This window comes from Protopterus annectens, chromosome 16.part0 (assembly GCF_019279795.1).
Source record: "Protopterus annectens isolate FY-2018-M chromosome 16.part0, PAN1.0, whole genome shotgun sequence".
In the NCBI taxonomy this organism is placed as follows: domain Eukaryota; kingdom Metazoa; phylum Chordata; order Ceratodontiformes; family Protopteridae; genus Protopterus; species Protopterus annectens.
Window position 1 is genome coordinate 857,826,296 of NC_056750.1, and position 24,068 is coordinate 857,850,363.

At 43.7% G+C, this 24,068-nt stretch overlaps 1 protein-coding gene across 1 annotated transcript in view; it reads right to left on the minus strand.

Moving 5' to 3' along the window:
* CHD8 (chromodomain helicase DNA binding protein 8) overlaps positions 1-24,068 on the minus strand; it is a gene marked incomplete in the record, with an annotated part of 4,119,653 nt that overhangs the window by 3,418,102 nt on the left and 677,483 nt on the right. Inside the window, 1 exon segment of the mRNA XM_044057960.1 lies at positions 7,626-7,681. Coding sequence (XP_043913895.1) covers positions 7,626-7,681 — 56 coding nt within the window.

Genomic DNA, 24,068 nt, shown 5'->3' on the forward strand with positions numbered 1-24,068 from the left:
CTACCAGTTTAGCACATAGCTGGGCATTCCTTTTGGAGTTCATTCTTCCAATTACATCTGACATTTACAACAGCTATGGGGAGTGCAGATGGACAACAGCAAGCAACTATAAGCCAAATCTAGACTACTATACAGTGAGGAAAGCACACTATAAAACGAAGGTCCAATAGTATGGATGCAACATCCAGGACCACTACAATGGAATCCATTATCAGGATCTTGTTCTGACCAAGGACATTAAGGCTCATCCCCTTAATGTCCTTAGATACCCATTTGGGAACCGAACTGCAGAAACAGGTCTGTGTGAGGCAGCAATGGTAACCACTGCATAACTGAGGTATCTGCAAATAAAATGTTCTACAACTGTGAAAGGTTTCATTTAATTTACTTAACATTACTTTTTTTTTTTTAGGTTCATAGGTGTGTACTAGGCTAATGGCCTTGGAGCCTTTACAAGCCTAGCCCATAGGATTACTCTGGCATCGTGCCACCCGATCTTAGTTCCCAGGTGCCTCTGTCAAGTAGAGCCACTGGAATGATCCCCAGGGTGAATTTTCTATTTCCCATCCACTCAAGATTTCGCTTGAAGACGGCCAGTGAGGCATTCCGCTTGACATGTATGGGAAGTCTATTCCATAGATTTTGTTCGACTGGGTTTAGACAAAAAAAGAAGTTACGTCTTACCATAACGTTCCAGTATTGTTGATCCTCGTTCAGTCATTACGGATGGGTATCTGTTCCGACCATGGAACCGAGCCAGCCATTTTCCAAGCTCGCGTCAGCTTCAAACTCTCGAGCTAAACTCTTACCCACAATCCCCCTCCCCACATTACCTCAGATTGAGTTTGCAAGTCAAAGGAGTTAGAGGCTACCTCTGGTCAAATAACCCAAGAGAACCGGAATGTGAGATCCACTAGAAACCACAGAAGGGGGAAGGAGGGAGGGTCATAATGACTGAACGAGGATCAACAATACAGATGATATAACTTCTTTATCTGATATTGTTAATCCTTGTTCATTCCTTACGCATGGGACAGAGTCCCCACCTACCTCTATTCCTGGGAGGCTCTCATGGAAGGGCATTCCTGAGCACCATAGAACTGATAGATGCTCTTCCCCTGGAGGCCAAATCCAATTTGTAATGATTGATGAAGGTATGAGCCGTAGCCCAAGTTGCGGCTGCACAGATGTCATGTAAAGAAGCTCTGGCATGGAAGGCAGCAGAAGTTGCCACCAACCTTGTTGAATGAGCTTTCATGGTAGTAGGCAACGAGATATAATGTTGTGTATAAATGAAGGTGTCACAGTCCTTCAACCATCTAGCTAACGTGACCTTAGCAACAGCATATCCTAATCTAGGTCCAGAAAAGGCCAAAAATAACTGGTCAGATTTACGAAAGGACCTAGTACTGTTTAAGTAAAAACTGATTTGCCTGTGGATATCTAGGGTATGTAGGCAATAATCTCCTCTGTTTGAATGATTGGGAAAGAAAACTGGCAATTCAATGGTTTGTTTAATGGACATTTCAGAGATCACTTTTGGCAGAAATGATGGATTAGTTCTCAGAGACACTATCTCTATGAAAAATCTAGTATGGACTCTTGACACAAAGCTTGAAGCTCAGAAATATGTCTGGCAGAAGTAATGGTGACCAAAAACAAGGTTTTCCATGACAAATGCTTGAGGTCGCAAGGAGGCTGGTTCGAAAGGTGGCATTGTCAGAGCTTGCAGAACTAGTGATAAATCCCATGGTTTAATAGGTTCTCTAAAAGGTGTCTTCAGATGCTTCACACCTTTTATGAAGGTCTTGCAAAATTTGTGGGACATAAGAGAGGAATCTTGGACAACCTCATGAAAATTAGAAATTGCAGCCAAATGAACTCTAATGGTAGAGGCCGACAGACCCGATTGGAAAAGGTTGGCCAAATAGTCTAGTATTACAGACACTGGTGCCGAGAAGGAATCTACTTGTTTATCTTTCAGCCAACAGGTAAATCTTTTCCACTTGCTCAGATAAGTAACTCTAGTGGAAGACTTATGAGATGCAATGAGAATGTCACGCACTGGTAAAGAAAGATCATTCTGCCTGGCAATCAAGGGAATTGGAGGAGCCAAGCTGTGAGCTTCAGGCTGTTCAAGCTGGGATGAATCAGGTTCGGTGGATGTGAGATCAACTCTGGGGTTGGATAGAGAATCCATGGCTGATCTAGTAGATGAGGCCAAAGGAAGGGGAACCAAATGTCTCGAGGCCAATATGGTGCTATGAGGGTCACCTTGCTCTTCAACCGACGGGCTTTCTTCAGAAACTGGGGAATGAGTGGAAAGGGTGGGAATGCGTAAAGAAGACCCGAGGGCCAATCGTGGACTAGGGTGCCTCTGCGTGAGTGTCCTGGAGGGGGAATCAGGGCGAAGTAGTTGCTGCATTTGTAGTTGGTCAGGGATGCAAAGAGGTCACAGCAAGGATGGCCCCAGCAGTGGAAGATCTCCATCGCTATCAAGGTTTTCAGGGACCACTCGTGAGGTCGAAGAATGCCCCTGCTGAGTCTGTCTGCTATCACGATGGAACTCCCGGGAATGTGCATTGCTAGAAGAAAATGGTTGGTAGCCATCGCCCATTGCCATATCCTCATGGCCTCTCGACAAAGGGGGTAAGATTTGGTTCTAACTTGCATGTTGATGTACCAGATCACTGCCATGTTGTCTAATTGAATCGCAATTGTCCCAGACGGCTGCAGGGGATGGAATGCTTGCAACTTCAGAAGCACAGCCCTCAGCTCTAGAACATTTATATGCAGATGGGGCTCCAGTCTGGATCAAGTGCCTTGGACGGTCTGTCCCTGACATAGCCCCCCACCCCACCTCATCAGGGTCCATGGTCACTGTGGCCTTGGGTTGCTGGGGGGAAAAAGGGTGAGACCATTGTGACAGATTGTGTGTCATCCACCAATTTAAATCCTGTTTGCACCTGCGGGTTACTCAAATCATGGCTGAAAGAGGATGCTGAAAGGGATACCATTGGGTGAGCAGAAGCCATTGTAGAAGCCTCATGTAAAACCTGGCCAGGGGGACAATGATGATGGAGGATGCCATGGAACCCAAAAGCTGTAGAATGGAGCGAGCTGTGGATTTCTCCCTTGAAAGGATTGGAATCAGTTGTTGCTTTATCCTTAAAATTCTGTGCTCTGGAATGGCAGCTCTGCAGTTCTTTGTGTCCAAGATAACCCCTATGAATTCTGCCGACTGAGATGGGGTGAGATTGGATTTTTGCCAGTTTATGATTATGCCTAGCCTTTGTGCAGCGAGGAGAGAGTATGCCAGGGCTTCTTCCAGTAGATGTCTGGTGGGGGCGGAAATGAGCCAGTCGTCTAGGTATGGAAACACCTGGAATCCTTGAAGTCGCAAGTCAGCTGTGACAACTGCCATGCACTTTGTGAACACTCTGAGGGATGTAGAGAGTCTGAAGGGCAGTACTCTGAACTGGTAGTGATTGGCTCCCGCACAGAAGCGCAGAAATCTTCTTGATGGCCTGTCCGCTTTTTTATGTGGTAGTACGCATCTTGAAGATCTATAGAGCACATCCAATCGTCTTTCTCCAAAAGCTGGACGATAGACTGTATTGCGACTCTCACAAACTTGCTCAATATACTGAGATCCAAAATTGGTCTCCAGTCCCCGGTTTTCTTTGGCACCAAAAATAGTCTTGAGTAGAATCCGGATCCTATCTGGTCTGGAGGGACTACCTGGATGACTCTCTTTCTTAGCAGCTTTTCTATCTCTAGTGCTGCTTCTTCCCTTTGACTGAGTGGAATGCCGGAAAGGTTTTTTAAAGGGACAGAACAAAGATCAAAGGGGATATGATAACCTCTGGTTATAATCCTTTGTATCCAAGAATCAGTGGTGATGGTTAGCCAGGCAGAAGTGTACATGGAGAAACGTCCCCCAACCACCTTCAGAGGAAAGGGGTTGGGCCGCTCTTCAGGAGCGCTGATAGGATTGACCAGGGAAAGAATCCCTGGAACCCTGGTTATGCGGACCCCCTCTGCCCTGAAAGGAGCGTCTTTCCCTGTGAGTTTCCCCCTCTGCCTCTAGGGGAGAACTTGGCCTGTGTGTCACGGAAAGGACCCTGACATTTCTTGAACCATATCTTCCCACTGTTTTGGTTTCGGGAGAAAGCACGTTGAGGGGAAGAATAACTGACACCTATGGCAGAAAGGGTCTTACCGACCTTTTCACATCTGGCCAGTGTGCATTTAACTTTGGGCCCAAACAACGAGGAGGCCTCAATGGGGGCGTTAAGAAAGGAAGCCATAAAGGGTTCTGTGAAATTGCACAAGCGCATCCAGGCATGTCGTCTCAAGACCGCAGCTGAACCCGCTGCTCCTTCTGATGCGCGAGATATCAGTCGCATAGAGGAGTTAGATATTGACTCAATGGTGGCCAGCTGAGAGGCCACTTTGTCACGGACCTCATCAGACACGGCACCAGCCAAGGTTTCTGAGAGCTCAGAAATCAGATCCCTTTGAAGCCTGGTAAAGTGTGCCATATAATTCAGGGACCTGATAGTAAAGGTCGCTGATTCAAAGGTGCGCCTCCCTATCCTGTCCAGGGCCCAGGACTCTCTTAGGCGGATGGACAGTCTGGCTTTCTTCTTCTGCCAGATCCTTTTTTGTTGTGGCCGCCACCAAAGCATCCACAGGAAGACCTTTTGACCAATGGGGATATGTAGCAGGAGGGGAGAAAATCTTATCTGCCCTCCGGGGAATAGCTTCGACGGTGTCAGGAGCTTTCCAAGCACGCTGCACGATAAGCCGGACAAGTTCATCAGCAGGTGGAGTAACCCAGGAGGTAGGGGGACGGGCGCGAAAGGCTTGCAGGAACAGATTCCTCAAAGCTCGGATTAGAGAACTGCCAGTCACCTCTCTGTTTCAGGATTTCGAGGATATCACCAAAGGATACCTCAGAGGGTGACTGAGGGGATCCTTCCCCCTCATCAAAATCTGTGTCTTCAGTGAGGGACTCCTCTGTGGAGTCCATGTGCTTCCTCTTACACAAACTTTTCCGGTGGACTTCCTCATTGGGAGAAGCTGGGGAAGACAGCGGAAAAGGGGTTTCCTGTGGGAATATGTCCTGAGACCCTTGCACCTGGTGTCAGCTTGGTGCGACTTGTGAAACCAGTGTACCAGAGGAGGGCAGAGGGATAGACAGTCCAATATCGCCAGCAGCAGCGAAAGCCTTCTCCATCAGTTGGAAGGCTGGTTCACCTGAAAAGGAGTGAATGTCTAGGACAGGGGTCACCCCTCCCCTAAGTGGCTCAGCCTGCCGACCTGGAGTCCCTGGATGGCTGTGGAGCAGCAAACCATGCGTGTCACAACTTACATCCTGGGTCATAGCAAAACTTTCCTGCCACGAAGGCAACTGCGGTTCCTTAGTGAACCGCAGAAGGGGAAGACTGTGCTATATCCATGGGCTTCAAAGGCAATGAAGGAGGAGAATAAGAAGGGGTCTTTAGAGACGGGTAACCACCTCCCAAGGAAGGATAGTTCCCGGGGGGGGGGGGGATACCTCTGGCCAAGAGCAGCTGATCCACAAGACGTAACACATGGTGTTCGGAAAGGCTTCTAGTGGACCTCACGGAGACTGAGGGAGAAACAGGCCTGTCCACAGAAGAGGGAGAAACAGGCCTGTCCACAGAAGAGGCAAACTCGGTGCCCATCTCACCAGTCTGCACTGAGAACAACGGTGCCGAGAGAGACTGGACTATAGGTGTCTGCACCGAAGAAGTCATCGGTGCTGAGGTCATGGTCTGCACCGACTCAGGGATCGGTGCCGAAGTGGTTGTCGGTGCCGAAGCTGGAACCGACAAAACTGGAGTCAACAATAAGGTTATCGGTTCAGAGTAAGATGTTGGAGCCGACATGGTCAAGGTCTGCGCCAACTGAACGGTCGGTGCCGATACAGTGGTAATGGTTTGAACCGAGGAGACCCTCAGTGCCGATATAGTGAAGGCTGCAGGAGAAGACAGAGCAGAGATCACTAATGGAGCCGAATGCCTCCGTGCCAAAGGTCTAGGCACCAAAAGTACTGGGGCTGACTGAGTAAGCTCCGGAGCCGAAACTTTAGCCTTTTTAGGTTATGGTTGGTGGGAGTCCCCAGCCGGGGACAAAGGCAAAGATTTAGCCTTGGTAGGACCATCCAAGATTTTCTTATGGGCGCTAGGAGGGGTGGACGCCTCCGACCCAGAAATAGCCTCTGAAAAGGGAGATTTAAGAAGTCCCTTCAGCAACAACTTGTTTTTCCTTTCCAACAAAGTTCTATTTGAAAAGTTTTCACAGATAGTACAGGGCAGGTCAACAGATAAGTGGGACACCCCCAAACAATAAATGCACAAAGAGTGTGCATCAGAAGTAGGTAGTTTGTGTCCACAATCAGAACACTGTTTAAACCCTGGACTACCTTTCTTATCTGCCATGATAGCAAAATTAGAAAGAAGAAAAGGGTAACAGCAATGGTACAAAGGAATACCCAAAGGTATGAGAAAAAGGGAAAGATTACCAATGATGGCAAGGGGAGAATACCTCGCGGTAAAAAGGTACAGAAAAGAGAAGAAAATATGGTCGCTAGATGCGATAGGGTAAGAGACAATGAAAAAAACTTTTCTGACAGAAAAATAATATAAGTGGCTATTATACAACAAATAACTGTACTTGGCTCAAGAGAAGCAGCTTGACACAACCGAATGGCAAAGTGGCAAACAAAATCCGAGGTAACAGGGAGAGGGGGATTGTGGTAAGAGTTTAGCTTGAGAGTTTGAAGCTCACATGAGCTTGGAAAATGGCCGGCTCGGTTCCGAGGTCGGAACCGATACCCATGCATAAGGAATGAATGAGGATTAACAATATCAGATCCCCTTTTCAGTGGAGGCAGAGGGAGAAAATCTCCAGCATGTTTAAACAGATATTTAACAATACACATGAACAGAAATTAATATACATCAACTGCATATACATTTACTGATTACATTCATATGACAAAGGAAACTATTATAGTATAAAAGATACAAGTGCATTTGTAAATATTGAATACTGATCATCTCAAGGTGCATTCGTAGGTTTGTCAAACAGATAACAGATCATGTGATAAGTACTTAGAAATGGAGGTAAAGGAACGAATGAGGTAGAGCAGAAAATGTTTACACTGTAGTTAAGATGTTGATAAGTAGTTACAAGGTTTACATAGTGCAGTACTTTTGCAAGTGGATGCTTATGTTCATTCAGCAAGTCAGTCAATGATGAAATCACTTTCTAAAGTTAGGTTTGTTGTCTCAGTGGTAAATGCTCCATGCCATCTATACGGCAGAAGTAAATAGCAAGAAGTGCATTGCATTACTTCCCTCAAATGGCAAGTGACAAAACAAGCTTGGCTACCCCTTCTCTGCCCCTGCAAACACTAATCACTACAAAATGACACATACAATGGCGCACCAAACTGACACATACAACGGCGCACCAAACTGACATACAACGGCGCACCAAACTGACACACAATGGCGCTTTACTTACACCAAAAGAAAAAAAAAAAAGCAATAGGAGACTACAGAAAGAGAAAGAAAGGATATTTAACTTACTAGTTTTTGTACTTGACATAAAACTCTTCAATTTCAATATAATTCCCAGGTGAAATCTGCAAAATGAAAAAAAAAATTAAGTTAACTTGACAAAGTTCTAATTTAAAATGTTCCTTACACTGTCTACTGTAAATATTAATGGGCAGATCAACTATCCCAACGTTACAGGTCGAGGAGACTCAGCACTTAAAAACTAGTACCATCAGACACACCACCACCCATCCAAAACAACTCTCCAAGAGCACAATCTAAAATGTCTGTCCCTGTTTATGCAGAAACAACTCTCCCCCTCTCCCACTATACGTTACTTCTGCAACCTAAATGCCCCTGGGAATAACCTTCTTACCCCTATTACCTGTCTGATTATGTTTAGAAAGGCTGCTGTTAAGCAAGTATTTTTTGATAACTCAACAGCACAAAGTCTATCGGCACAATGACTAAGGCAACAGAAAATAGAAAGGAGTGTTGTCAAACTTAGGAAGCTTTTGACATGAAAAATAAAAGGATCTAGACAGCTATTAAAGATATACTGGAAATTTTATGAAAATCTATTGAAAAGGATAAGGAAACAAAGCAAAGGCAAAAATGTAAATTTTTATGGGCAACTTAACTATGCCAAGGTTAGAGGACGCTGAGGCTCAAGAATTAATATCCAACATGACAGCAGAGATATAAAAAAAGTCTTCAGGAACAGAAAACATTCCTGTGGAGTTTGGAATATAGGAGGGGAAAAAGTGAATGATTTGGAAGATTTTAACAATATTTCAAAAGGAGAGACAGTACCAGCATCTTGGAGGAAAGCTATGATGGCTGGACAGCCCAGAAAAGGGTAAGCACCCTTCAGACCCTGCTTTATACAGACCAGTTTCAATTCTGAACCAAGACTGTAACTTATTTAACTTTCAAGGAGCTTTTTTGTCTCAGTAGAAGCCAGGGGAGAAAAAAATTCTGTCTATTTGAACTTTATCAGTAAACAGATATTAAATAAATAAATAAAAAAGTTTTTAAGTCTTCTAGTTATAAGAATGGCCAATTTTAACTATAACTGATTGATAAAGGTCTAACAGGTTTTGCTGATGGGAGGCAAACATTTTACATTAACAGAACGATGATTCAGAGGGAAGCAGAGTGTATGACTATTACTGTCAGGGGGTCTCAATGCACAGAAGGCATTCAACAGTGGCAGCTTGGATTTTGTGAAATGGCCAACAAAAAAAGGGTCAATTAGGAAGACATATGAAGGATAAGGAGGCAAGAATTAAGGAGGGAATGTTCCTCTCAGACGAGCTGCGTTTGAAAAGAACCATACAGGAGTGACCTCTTGCACCTTTATATGCATTACATGTAGAACCACTAACAAAGAAAATAGGGGAATCACAAACTCAAGGGCATAACTGGCACAGTAATCATGAAAAAAAGTAGTCTTATTTGCATATATTTTGTACTTGAAAAGTCCATAAAAGGGCATCCCAGTGTTGTAGAAGATTCTTGGACAGTTTCATCCTTTTTCAGAATATAAAGCAAGACTACAGTAGTAACAAACTAGGATAAGAAAGTATTGTTGTGTAAGAAATTACCATAACCTTAGATGTCTTTCTCTTCTATAGGCTGCTGTATTCATGACATCAGGGAGTTTGCTCTGGTGAACTCACACGTCTGACTGTTATACAAAAGTTAAATGCTACTGCTAGGGTGCGCGCAATGTCCTGCACCTCTTCTGTGACATTGGTTGTAAATGGACATCGGGTATAAAGTGGACATGACCATGCATCCACCTCAGAAATGAATGCCGCCGGAGTCGGCGACTCGTGAGAGGGTACATCAGGAGTCAGGTAAGTGTAACTGGAAAGGCTGGGTGGGAAACTATATAGCAGCACCAAGAAGAGAAGGACATCTAAGGTTATGGTAAGTTATTGCATAACAATACTATGCCCTTCTATTCATAAGCTGCTGTATTATGCCATCAGGGAGAGTGCAAAAGCTCCTGTCCTATGGAAGGGGAGGTGGACTAGAAACACTTTCCATAAACCCATGGAGGATGGCACAGGCAAATCCCACCCTGGCTCTAGAGACCAAGTCCAGCTTGTAGTGCCTAATGGAAATGTGAACAAAGGACCATGTAGCTGCTTTCAGTATAGCAGCAGTCTCGAATCCTTTAAGGAACACCCTGATAGTGACCCCTAACTGGGGCTGGGAGAGACTTACCATAACTACTGTAACAGCATGAAAGACTTTTAGATATCCAAGAGGATATGATTTGCTTGGAAACTGGATGACCCAGGGCTTTTCGGTGGTAACAGACAAAGCCTGTCTGATTTACGCAGGGATTTGGTTTTGGCCGAGTAATACCCGAGCGGTCTGTGAACATCTAAGAAATGAAGTATCTCCTCTGCCTTGTTCTGCGAAGAGGGGGGGGGGGAGGTTGGCAGATTTATAGTTTGATTTAAAAGACAGATCATTGACCACTTTGGGCATAAAGAGGGGTTAGTGCGCAAGCATACCCTGAAAGACAGTGAAGGGGGGGTCTGCAATAAGGGCCTGAGATCCGAGATTCTTCTGGCTGATGTGATGGCCACCAGGAGGATAGTCTTCCAGGTGTAGTGTTGGAGGGAGCAGTCTTTGGCTGTTTCGAAAGGTGGCAGCATCAATTTCTGCATGACAAAGTTAAGATCCCAAGGGGGGGGGGGTTCCTTGGGGGTCTGAGATGAAGTACTCCTTTCAGAAAGATCCAGGAAAATAGCACCTTAGGTACAGATAACAAAGTGTTCTTAATAAAAATAAGTTTATTACATAAAATCACGACCAGGTCGTGATTTATGTAATAAACTTATTTTTATTAAGAACACTTCATTTAGTTATCTGCACCTAAGGTGTTTAGGTAGTGATTTATGTAATAAACTTATTTTTGTTAAGAACACTTCGTTTAGTTATACGTACCTAATGTGTTTAGATCGTGATTTATGAAATAAACTTATTTTTATTAAGAACACTGTTTAGTTATCACAATGTGTTTAGGTTGTGATTTATGTAATAAACTTATTTTTATTAAGAACACTGTTTAGTTATCACAATGTGTTTAGGTAGTGATTTATGTAATGAACTTATTTTTATTAAGAACACTTTGTTTAGTTATCTGTACCCAAGGTGTTTAGGTAGTGATTTATGTAATAAACTTATTTTTATTAAGAACACTTTGTTTAGTTATCTGTACCCAAGGTGTTTAGGTAGTGATTTATGTAATAAACCTATTTTTATTAAGAACACTTTGTTTAGTTATCTGTACCCAAGGTGTTTAGGTAGTGATTTATGTAATAAACTTATTTTTATTAAGAACACTTTGTTTAGTTATCTGTACCCAAGGTGTTTAGGTAGTGATTTATGTAATAAACTTATTTTTATTAAGAACACATTGTTTAGTTATCTGTACCCAAGGTGTTTAGGTAGTGATTTATGTAATAAACTTAGTTTTATTAAGAACACTTTGTTTAGTTATCTGTACCCAAGGGTACTATTTTCCTCTCAGGAAGTTTGACTTCTAACCTGGAAGATAGAGGAGGCACTAAGGGCAGAAATGCGGAGATGGCAGACAAATGTATTTTAATGAAGGAATAAGATCATCCAGACTTCATAAGGTGTCGAAGATAAGACAAGACCACTGGAGGCTCTGGCTCTCAGTGGCTGCAGGTTATTTTTCAGACACCACAATGAAAATCTCTTCCATTCTGACAGGTAGGATTTTCTAGTAGTTGGATTTCTGGCCTCCTGCAGAACCTGGATCACATCCTCTGAGTACAGGTGTCTGAAGAGAATCAGTGCCCTATTACCCACAATGTGAGGTTCAGAGTGGTCAGTTGGGGAGTGTAGGAGTGTTCCATAGTCCTGTGCGAGTAGGTCTATTCGGTGGGGTAACTTGTAGTGGCTGCCCCTGGCTAGGTGAAACAGAAGAGGGAACCAGTGCTGCCTTGATCAATAGGGAGTCACCAGCAAGATTTCCGGCCATTACTTATGAATTTTCAGCAGGACTCTTTTGTAGAGAAGGAAGGGGGGAAATACATAGGCGTACATCCCCTTCCAAGAAATCAAGAGAGCATCCACCTTCTAAGCCTGTGGGTGGGGTTCCCTGGAACAGAAGGTTGGGAGCTGTCTGTTCACGGGGGATGAGAAGAGATCCACATCTGGGATACCCCCATCGATGGACCTGGACATGAAATATGTCCCTGTTCAGCATCCATTCGTAAGACAGGGTCATGGTCCTGCTCAAAATCTGCCATCACATTTTCTACAGAAGGGATATACACTGCTTGGAGAAGGATGTTTCCCCAGCTCAATTACCCAAGCCTGCAGTGCTAGTCTGCATAGGAGATGGGGCTTTGCCCCCCCCCCTTGTTGCTGAACCACAGCACAGTGGTATTGTCTGTGTACCACCTCAGAGTGCCTGGAAGAAAGTGATCCTGGAAAATTTCTAAGGCCAATATCAGGGTTCTCATTTCCTTGATATTCATGTGCTCCTTCTGTTGGGTGTGGGTCCATGTGTTCCTCACTCTCCAGTTTCCCTAGGGTTGCACCCCAGCCTCTGTCTGAGATCCACCATTTGAGTTCCTTGGTCAGGCACAGCAGCATGGGAATCATGAATTCCAGAGGGTGCAAGCATTTCCAGATTGAACTTGGATATCACTGGAACTTCCTCATGTGGAGCCATGCCAGGGGGACCATGGGGATAGTAAAGGCCATAAATCCTAGGATTCTGAGGAATTCCCTGGCGGAGATGGCTTTGAGGGGAAGAACTCCATCGAAATAAGATGTGAGCATCACAATCTTGTTTGGTGGTAGGCAAGCCATCATTTCCCTTGTCAGAATTCAACCCCCTAGGAACACCTGATCTTGGGAGAGTATCAGGGAGAATTTCTTGAGGTTTATAGTAAATCCTAGACCGGATAGCAGGGAGATGGTGAAGCTCAGGTATTGTACGGCTATGGAGCTTGAAGGATCCTGGATCAGGATGTCATCTAAGTAAGGGAAAAGCTGCATTCTCGCCATGATTGGGGCCAAACATTTTGTAAATACCATTGGAGCTGTAGAAAGACCAAAGGGTAAAGCACAGAACTGAAAGTGCACAGACTCCACTGAGAAGCAGAGGTACCTCCTGAAAAGCAGGTGAATTGGGATGTCTAAGTAGGCGTCTTTTTATGTCCAAGGACACTAGGAAAGCCTGAGGAAAATCAGGGGAAGGAGAGCAGGGAGAGAGAGCATCCTGAAGGAGGAGACTCTGAGGAAGGTGTTGAGGTGGGATAGATCCAGGATAGGCCTCCAGGGGCCTTCCTTTCCTGGAGCACAAAAAAAGTCTTTAATAAAATCCTCTTCCTCTTGCCATGGTGGGTACCTCCTGAATGGTTCCTTGAGCAAGAAGTTCTTGAAGAATTGGTAGAAAGAGAGGTATTTGGTCTCGAGGTGGGTGAGGGATGCTTTTTGGGGTGGGTCTGGCCTCCCAGAACATGATTTATCCCTGTTTTATGATCAAGAGGACCCAAGAGTCCTGCGTAACCTGCCTCCAAGCAGGAAGGGAGAGGGAGAGGCGCAAGGATAGAGGGGTGTTAGAGAGGAGCCTGGTAGTAACAGACTACCAGGTTTTCCCTGAAAGGGCTGTTTAGAGGGAGGGGTGATGGAGGCAGGCCTGAGTGGGGCCTGTTTCCTGCGTTCCTTTCTGGTTTTGTCTGACATCTCTTACCAGAAGTTCTCACAAATTAAGTTTTTGTAGGGTAAATCTTCTGAAAATGAGGTACTGGAGAGACAAAGACATCTCAGTTCCTGCAGTTCCTTCCCTCTGGATTGGAAGACTTTGAAGAGATTAGCAGCTACTGCACCAAACAGGTGACTGTTGCCCAGAGGCGCATCCAGGAGTTTGGATTTGAGGTCATCGGGGAGAGGTTGTAGTCTCAGCCATGAGAATTTCCTGATGACAGAGCCTGAGCCGGCAGCTCTAGCAGAGGCTTCTACACCATTGTAGCTGCACTTGATAGAATGTTTTGTGACCTGGGAGCAAGAGCTCAGGAGGGACGAGATTGTCGCATTAGCAGGGGAATCAGGTAGTTCTCCCAACTGTTTTGTTATATCTGCCATGAGAGCCATGACATATTTAGCCATATGTGTCCGATAGTTGTTGGTTCAAACAGCCAGGGTGGCAGAAGTGTAAACCTTCTTTTCCAGTCGTTCTCTTCTGCCTTCTGATAAAGAGAGTAGGATGATGGAAGTGGAGAGGAGTAATTTTGAAGTTTTGTCCATGGTCACAGAAATGACCGCTGGATCTGCAGCAGGCACCTTGTAGAGAAAAGGTTGCTGCCTCAGGCACCTTGCAGAATCTGTATGGACGCTTGGCGGCTGGGGGCTGTGAATCAGGCTTCTTAGAAGCGGCCATGAATGCATCCAGAAAAGCAGGGTGTACAGGGGGCACAGCAGAAGAGCTAAGAAACTAACTGGAGTAATTCACAATATGTTTTTTGAGTTTCAGTGACTTGGCTGCTACCCCATTTAAAGAAATCATGCATCTTAATGACGGTCTCAACAAAGGTGAGATCCTCACCTGGGGAATCTGTGCCACTGGACTCCTCCTCTGGGGAGGCATATCCCAGGGGAGAAACCATTTGTGAGGAGTAGGCAAGGGATTCATCATCATCCTCTGATGAATTCTTTTCTGCAGAGGGGTCATCAGGTATTGCTCCCTTGAGGGTAGAGGCCGTAGGGGACGGGTCATGACATAAGGCCAGGAAAGTGCTGAGCAGGCCTTGGGTGAAGGGCTGTTAGACTGTCGGAGAAGACAGAGGTTGAGAAATATCCTTAGTTTTCTGTTTTCTCTTCCTATGAGTATCTGGTGGAGATGACTGTGAAAAACAGTGGAGGGTAGGAGGGCCTGACACCGGCCTGCACTCTACAACATCCGATTCTATGTCTTCATGTAATAAAATCTGTGAAACCCCACGCTGTCCCTCAGAAATAACGAGCCTATGTTCCCCCTCCGCAACTGATTCAGGCACCAGAGTCTCCCTCCTGGACGTGACCTCGGGGAACGGAATAGTTTCCTGTGGGCCTTCTGCTGAAGGAAGCTCAGAGGACTCGGACTCCGGGTCTTCACTGGCCTCGAGAAGAACGGCTGGAGTGGATAGTGCAGCAGTCAGTTCAGGCCTGCTCTTTTTGGCCTTCTTGACTAGGGGCTCTTTAAAGTGTTCTGACGACGGATCCATACGTGCAGTTAGAGGTTTAAGCCTTTGGTTTTCAAGGTATAAATTCAAAGCTGCTAGATGACTTCTAAGAGTTTTAGAGACAAAGGCCTGACAAATACTACATGTGGTGTGGTCATGTTCTCAGCCTAGACAGAAGAGGCAGAGCTCAGACGAATCCTTATGTGGAATTTGTCTTCCACACCTACACTCACCCTTCCAACCGGACATAAAACCCAAAGCAGTAGCAAGTGAAGATTAGAAAACCCCTATGAGGTACTTATCTGGAGTCGGATGTAGAAAACCACTTCTTCCGATAAAGCAATGACTAGAGCTGGTAGTCACACAGGCGGCTGAAAAGTTCTGAGGGGGATGCGTGCTGACGTCCGCTTTATACTAGACGTCTATTTACAACAGACGTCAAAGAAGAGGCGCAGGACATCCAGTGCACCCCAGTGGTAGCATTTAACTTTTGTATAATGGCTGAACATTCGAGAGCTCACCAGATCAAACTCCCCAATGTCATGAATACAGCAGCATATGAATAGGACACAACAGCGTTTCCAAACAGAAGACTGCTGAACCCAATTTATGCCCCCATAATTATGTACATAGGTTGGTACTAGGCTATCGGCCCCTAGGGCCTATACAAGCCTAGCCATAATTCCCTGCATATTTCTTCCCACAATATTTATTTCCCTGGACCCCTTTCTAGCAGGGCGACGGACGTGATCCCCGGGGTGAATTTCCTATCTCCCATCCAATCGTTAAGGTTCCTTTTGAAGACTGCCAAGGAGGCAGTCTGCTTGACATGTATGGGCAGTCTATTCCAGAGTATGGGGAGTCTCTGGATCAGGAACCTATCCCTCCAGCATGTTTTGTTCATTGTGATGACAAGGTTTAGAACTCTGGAGCATGCGTCTCTGAGGGATTGGGATTTCTTTAAGTGTAGCATGTCCAACAGCTCTGGGTTTGACATGGCCTTGTATGTTAAGCAGAGATCACCTGAGTAGACGATATGCAACAGAGTATAGCTGGAGTTTTTTTAGTCGGTCAGGATAGGGCATCTGCTTTAAGGCATGTCCAAGGGTCAGCTTCCGGTGATTTCTCTTGTCCACCTGGAGAATCTGGGCATACTAGGGCAATGCAGCAATTGCCTCATGTACACAGACAACCCTGTCCTCCTACCACCCAACACTACAACCGGTGAGAGATGCATTTACATAGCCAAACTGGAAGCAAAGCTCTCTCCACCCAAGACTGTGCTAGATAGTCAAGAGGAGAAGGTTAACACCCGGCACTATACCTCAAGAAACACATAGCCCTTCTAAACCCACACTACCAACACCCACACATAGCAACACTAAATCCAAATATGTGGATGCCCTTAACTGTAACCTGCCTAAGCAACAAGGACCTCCGAAGCTGAAATGCAAACAAACACCAATCACAACCAAAGTGTCACACAGCTCACAACACCAGTGTGCCATCCAGCAACAGCCCCTGAGGCAAGACAAAGTACCTAACACTTAAGTCATAGGAGACTCTATAGTCAGGCACACTGATGTCCCACTCACCAGGCTGAACAAGGACAAAATTATAGTCAGCTGCCTGTCGGGTGCCAGGATCCGCAACATAACGCATGCACTCAAGTCAAATCACAAGTACAAATATGACTCTGTCATTGTCCATGTCCAGACATGGAAGAGCTCTCGGATCAGATGGCCCAGGCAGGTATGACCCTAGCCCTGAATAGCATCCCGCCTTCGCCCAGAATGACACCACAATATAAGGACAAAATAATTGACTTCAACAATTGGCTAAGCTTCTGGCATCATTCAAAGGGGGATCCAGTATCTGTCTGCTTGGGACGACATGATCGACAGACCACGATACTTTACCAGAGATGGTCTGTACCTATTGCCCCTGGGATTCAGGTTACTGGCCAAGGCTCTTGCCATCCCTATAGTGCCTTTTTTTAGGTAAAGTTCAAAGGACAAAACCACCACCGTAACAGGTACAAGCAAGCAAAATCTGAAGGTAATGCTACTCAATGCTAGAAGTCTAAACCTCAAAATGCACTCTTTTGAGGCACTCCTAAAAACAGAGAACATCGACATCTGTGCAGTAACTGAGACCTGGTTCAAGGCTCCAGAGAGCACACCTGCAATACCAGGCAACAACTCTTACCACACTTTTCGGCCACCAAACTAGGACTGAAACACTAAACGTGGAGGAGTGTCCATATTCACCAAGGATATTCACACCACCAGGCTAGCTGCCCAACACAATGCATCTGAAATTCTCCAGGTGCATCTAACACTAGGTAAGACTGCAGTCCAAATTGTAGCTTGCAACAGATCCCCCACCATGCCCCAAGATTCTCAGCACACCTTTCTAAACATACTGTAAAATATTAAGATACAACCAAACACCCTAATACTGGGTGATTTCAACTACCCTGCCATTAACTGGGAAAACTACTCATGTACCAGCACTTTTGCCGAATGGTTCTTGGAATTCATAAATTCCAATGCCCTGGATCAACTAAATCCATAGTCCCACCAGGGGCTCCAATATCCTAGACCTGGTCATTACCAACACGGGAAATTAATGCTCCACACTTATGGTCACCCCCCTCGGTCAGGTCTGACCATAAGCTAATCACCCTTAACATCCACATCCCACCCCACCCCTCAGTAAGGAAACCTCCACAAAAAACTTCTCCAAAGCCAACTTAATGTTACTCAAGTCAGAAGTGACAAACTTCATGACACCCATGCAGACAGGAACTGAAAGTTTGATTGCTGAAGCCTACACTAAGGCACTGTACGAGCTCATTCACTCATGGATGAATCGTGCCATCCCAAATAGAACTAAGATGCCCTCCTCCAAGAAAGGGAAGCCAATCTGGTGGTCCGCTGCCATAAACAAACTTTACAACAAAAGGAAGAAACTGTTGCAGAAAAGAGGAAAATCCCAGGATGCAAAAAACTCCCTTACCAGCCTCAGTAAGAAGCTGAGATCCCTCATAAAATCCTCCAAAGCTAGTTACGAAAATAAAATTGCCAAAGATTCCAAAGACCACCACAAAGCATTCTATAACTATGTCAAGAATCTAAATGGCAATGCTCTGATCTGCTCTGAGCTACAACAGAATGGCATTAAATATACTGATCCCAAGGATATTGCCAATATCCTGGCAGATCGATTCAGTGCCAACTTCACCCCCCACCACCTAAATGTCCCATCTCAATACCGGAAGATTGCCAAATTCCGGTAATAACGGCCACACAGGTAAAAAACGCACTCTCCAAAGCTAAGAATGCAGCGTCAATGGGAACAGATGACATCCCGGGCTGTGTACTACATGAACTACAAAATGAACTGGCACCTCACCTAAGTGACATGTTTAATCAGTCTCATCTCAGGCTTTGTGCCTACTGAGTGGCGCACAGTTACAGTTATCCCACTCCACAAGGGGGGATCCACCTTGGATCCCGGGTACTACCACCACATCAGTCTGACGAGTCTGATCTGCAAGGCCATGGAACGTATTATCATGGAACTTATAAACAAAGACATTGGCAACTTTCAAACACTGGACCTCACCCAGTTTGGGTTCGTGAAGGGCCGATCTTGTCTCCTGAACCTGATAAGACTTCTTCGAATCAGTCTCCAGAGCCATGGACGAGGGTAAGGTAGTCCACACAGCCTATCTGCACCTCGCCAAGGCCTTTGACACCATTCCCCACTCTGGAATCATAGATAAACTTAATAAACTGGGCATTAACCCTACGTCACTTGATGGGTTGCCAACTGGCTTATTGACAGAACCCACACTGTAAAAGTAGCCAACTCTAAATCCAGCTACAGACAAGTGGAGTACCTCAGGGTTCAGTCCTGGGACCGCTCTTGTTTGGCATCTACTTCTCAGAAGTGCAGGCCAACACTAAGAGACTCTGGCTAACAAAGTTCGCAGATAACTGCAAACTAGGAGCCATTATTGAATCCCCACATTATGTGGATAACATACAAAAGGGCCTTACGGAAACAGATGATTGGTGCCAGAGCCATGGGCTCAAGCTCAATGCCAAGAAATGTATCGTTATCCCCTTTGGGAAAAAACATGTACCCGTGAATTACCACATAGGTGGCAGTACACTAAACAAAGAGACTTAGGGACGCAGGTGGACAGTGGTCTCACCTTCGATAACCACATCGCGACAACAGTCAGGAAATCCTTCTATGTGGCACACCTCATCACCAGGGGCTTTTAATCCAGAAAAAAGGAGGTCATTGTCCCACTGTACTCATCCCTCATTAAACCCATTATAGAATATAATGCCCCATTTGGTATGTACCTCTCAAGACATCTGCAACAGCTGGAAAAGCCACATAAATACCTCACTAAAAGAATCACAGGCCTAAAGCAGATGCCCTATGCTGACCGCCATAAAAAACTCCAACTATACTCTGTCGCATATCGTCTACTCAGAGGCGATCTCTGCTTAACATACAAGGCTATGTCAAATCCAGAGCTGTTGGACATGCTACACATAGAAATCCCAATCCCTCAGAGCCACATGCTCCAGGGATCTAAACCTTGTCATTACAATAAACAAAACATGCTGGAGAGATAGGTTCCTGACCCAGAGACTCCCCAGACTCTGGAATACACTTGCCCATACATTTCAAGCAGAGCTCCTCTTTGGCCCTCTTCAAAAGGAACCTTGACTATTGGATGGGAAAAAGGAAATTCACCCTGGGGAGCACGTCAGTCGCCCTACTAGACAGGGCTCCAGGGAAGTAAACAGTGTGGGAAGAAATAGCCAGGGAATTGTTATGGCTAGGCTTGTATAGGCCCTAGGGCCAGATAGCTTAGTACCAAATTATGAACCTATGAGGTATTTCTGCGGCTTGCAGATGTTATGTGAGGTACATACCAAACGGGGAGTTGTATTCTATAATAAGTCTAATGAGGAATGAGTACAGTGGGACAACTGACCTTTTTTCTGGATAAAAAGCCCTTAGTGATGTGGTGTGCCACACAGAAGGATTTCCTGACTGTTGTGGTGATGTGGTTATCGAAGGTGAGACCAGTGTCCACCTGTGTCCCTAAGTCTGTTATCACACTTCCGGTGTTTAGTGTACTGCCACCTATGTGGTAATTCATGGGTACATGGTTTTTCCCTAAGGGGATTTATTTATTTTTTTATTTTATTTTACATTTGTTAACCGGGAAAGTCCGACTGGACACACATCCATTTTCAGCAGAGGCCCAGGGAGAAAAGCTCCAATTGCATGTCAAAGAAATTACACAAGAATATCATACAGAGATATAGGTTCCATAGAAACAAAAAAGTTATGTATAGATTAACAATTCCTTTAGTAAAGTCAGCATACAGCATTCTAGTAGTAGGGTTTATACAGAATATAAAAAATAAACACACAAGAAAACTTTTTTTTTTATCTTTCTAAATTAGGAGTACTCTCAATATTTTGTTACAGAAATACCCAGTGATTATTAAGCTTTACAGTGAAATGAATTAGGGGACCTTTAGTAGAATCCTTGAACATGGTATTGGTGCAAATTAACCTGGGGAGTAGTATGAACAAAGCCAATTGTTTGAGAAGTGGGTTCTCAGGAGTTTCTTAAATTGAATAGTGGAGGTAGTGGAGGTTATTTGGCTAGGTAGTGAGTTCCAGAGTTTGGCAATAGTGCAGGCAAAGAGAGATTTGCCAGCATCATTTGTGTGTCTGATAACGCTCATTAGGTTATGAGAACTAGATCGCAAGGCTTTGGTAGGGATGTGGGGGTTAATTATATTTTGAAGTGCAGGTTTTTTTCTGGAAGGTAGAAGAGATTATGTGTTATTGTGAGTTGATTAAAATAGTGGTGCTGTGGTAGCGTTGTCGCCTCGCAGTAAGACGTTGTCCTGTTCGATTCAAATGAGATCAGACAAGACAGGGAACCGAGAATGAAAAGGCAATAAAAGTAGCAATGGAAGGACATCTGTACGTCTCCCAAGCATGCAACAAAATCTGTAAGGTTTAGGATTTTGCTCGGAAGTGTTTTCATAGAAGTTTTTATACCTCAAGCAGACTTCATAGTATTTTTCTTCAGGTTAACAGCAAATTCTAGAGTTGTGATGGGAAAGACAAGGGAAAGACAAGGTAAATGGGAATGTGACTTTTTGGGAATATAATGAATTGGCAAATTTTAAAAATTCCCTACAAAGTACTCATCATAAACATTGGGGAATAAAATTACAGTAATGAGGAAATTAGCTGGCATATAGGATATGAATTACCTAAAAGTAAGAAGATTACAAGTTTGATGCTGACTGCCAAAAACACAAATAGTAGAAAATAAAAATCAAAACTAAAACCAGCTATGACTGAAGTACTAAATGCTGTAAAAGACCCAAAAAACTGCAGGGTAAGATCATTAGGAAACAAAGGCAGAAAAAACCTACAAATAAATGACATTTGTGAAAACACATGCAGAATAACATTCAAGAAGAGTGAAATTTCATAGGCAGTAATACGAAGAATTTATGTAATGCTGGAATAAATGTAAACATATCTACAACGTATAAAAATGAGAAATGTAACTTTTGATTTACATGTACCTGTGTTACAATCTACAATGTATAAAATGAAAAATATAACTTTTGAATTACTCAATGTATGTGAATTTAATAAGAGTGTTAATATTTCCCCATTAACAAACTCCATAAACTCAAATCAAATAAACAGCTAAAAGAAAAAAAAAATAAAAAAATAAAAAGCAAAGTGAAAACTTTTACCAAGACCGGACCTTCAGGAAGCTCTTTTCTACCAAAAATATGGACCATACTTCTTGTTGCATGACATCTAGCCAAGAGAAATACAACCCAAAACAGCACCTCATTCAGTCCCATCTGTCCTCTCACCACCCAAAGCACCAGCTATGGTTATTTTCCAATTACATCTCAAAATTCCCCTACACATTGACTTCAAGCAATAACCCACCCCCTGACTCACCCCCATCTTCATTCCCACCACCATTCTACTTTGTGTGTAAGAGCCAGAAATACCAGGTCTTGGAGGGAAAAAACAAACAAACCAGAAGACCTTAACACTTCCTCAAGTCAAACATTTTACTTACTTGTTTAACGATACTCTACAATTATATTTCTTACCACTTCAGTAAATCTTTAACCTTTCTGCAAGCACATCCCTGCCCCCAATGTGGGAAAAAGCCAATGACTTGCAGAACCTCTCTCCAGCAGACTCAAGCCTGAATCACAGCACACTCAAATCCCACCTACCTTTTTTCTGACTTAAGGTACTGGAAAACAAACTCATGCACTCCCAAATTACCTCATACTTAAAACCTTAAATTGCCTTTGCCAATTAAAAACAAGGTTTCTGGAAAGGCATTAACATACTTTTATGGACTCCAGATCAACCAGCACAGATAATGAAAATGGAAGCAGTTGATACAGGTGACACACCAGTTGAGTAGACAAGTGGCTGCACAACTTAGCTCAACAGTAGCTGCAGACAACCTTTCCAGGAGAGTTGGCACGAACCTCACTCTCCAGCACGACCCTCTTTCTGAATCAGGGGTTGCACAAGGTTCAGCAGTGGCCTCACTTCTACTCTCTCTTTATAAGCCCCCTGACAATATAATAAACACAAACTAGCTCCAGAGCACTAAAACATTTTAACAGCAACAAGCAAAGCCTTCAGGCAACCTCCCTTTCTCAATGTATTAAACAAAAATGAATCAGAAAGCAATTTAAATAATCACAATACAAATCTGAAATCACAATTCAACAGACATGCAGCCATTAAAATAAATCAATAAAACAATGCAGAAATTCAAAATTTCATATATATATAAAAAAACTAAAAATTCTGCCTTTTTTCAACAGTGGTTTGATACTTATTGAAAAATAAGTCCTGGTTTCATGTCGGCATTCAAACAGGTAATCTATTTATACACTGCTACTTAAATAGCTAAAACAATGACCCCTGCCCTCGTATTACAAAAATCTCTGTATTACTCATGTTTGAATTTTACAACTGAGCTTGAAGTTACAGCTTCTGTAGATTTTATACTCTAACATGCTAAAGCTTCTAATCAGTCTTTTTGCAGACATGGACCTATAAAGAGCTAACCCCTCTCTAACAGCCATTAAAACACAACCTAAAACCAAACTTGTACTGGTATCACAATGTCCAATGAACAAGAAGCTTTTCAATCCCCCATGAAAAAAAAATATTTTGCAAGAAAGCGCTTAAAATAAGCACACCATCTGCCGCCACCAATTTACTACCTGAAACAAGTACTGAAAAACCTCAGATTATACCTTGACTAAAGCCTACATTTCCATTACACCAACTAACCATCCAAAATTAATAAACGTCTTTTTTAGGGCTAAAAAATGTTCCATTTACTTTCTCACACACGAGATGGGGATACTTCTAACTCCAGTGCATACCAGTGTCACTAGTGCAACAGGTAGCACACTTGCACTTGGCGCATAAGGCTGTGGGTTTTATTCCCACATCAGGTAGAAAAATTGCTGAGAGTACAGTCCAAGCATAAAGGGGTGATGCACTCCTGAGTTTGTTGTCTTTCGGGAAGAGTCGTTAAGCAGAGTCTCTAATCTGCTCGACTTGGTGGTAGCTCAGGTGGATGGAAAAGATTCCACAGCACCTACTGAAAAGAGCAGGGGTCCTTTATAATATTTATATTACATACAACTTTTCTTCGTTACAATATATACAATTTCTCTTCTTACAGTACATACATAAAACACAATTTACCACTTTTTATATACACATACCCAAAAATAGCACATTTCCCAACTTTTTCATTTCATGGACCCCTACTCCATTTTCCACAGTTACCCCCCCCCCCTTTTTTTTTTAAACATCTTTGCTAGGTCCCACTTTTCATTAAACATAATTTTACTCTGATTTCATATTATCAAAATTATAGAAAATATTTTTATCAAGTTTTTCGACATAACTTTTACTTAACCCCATAATATCCAAACTCTATCACGTCTATTTTGGCACTATTAATGTCCTTACAATTCTCTACGTATTTCAACTTTATCACATTATCCCATAGTGATGTAACTCTTTTACAACTAAAAAAAAAATCTTCACAGCTTTAAAATTGATTGCAATATGTACAATTTGTATTTTTACATGACATTCGCTTTTACTG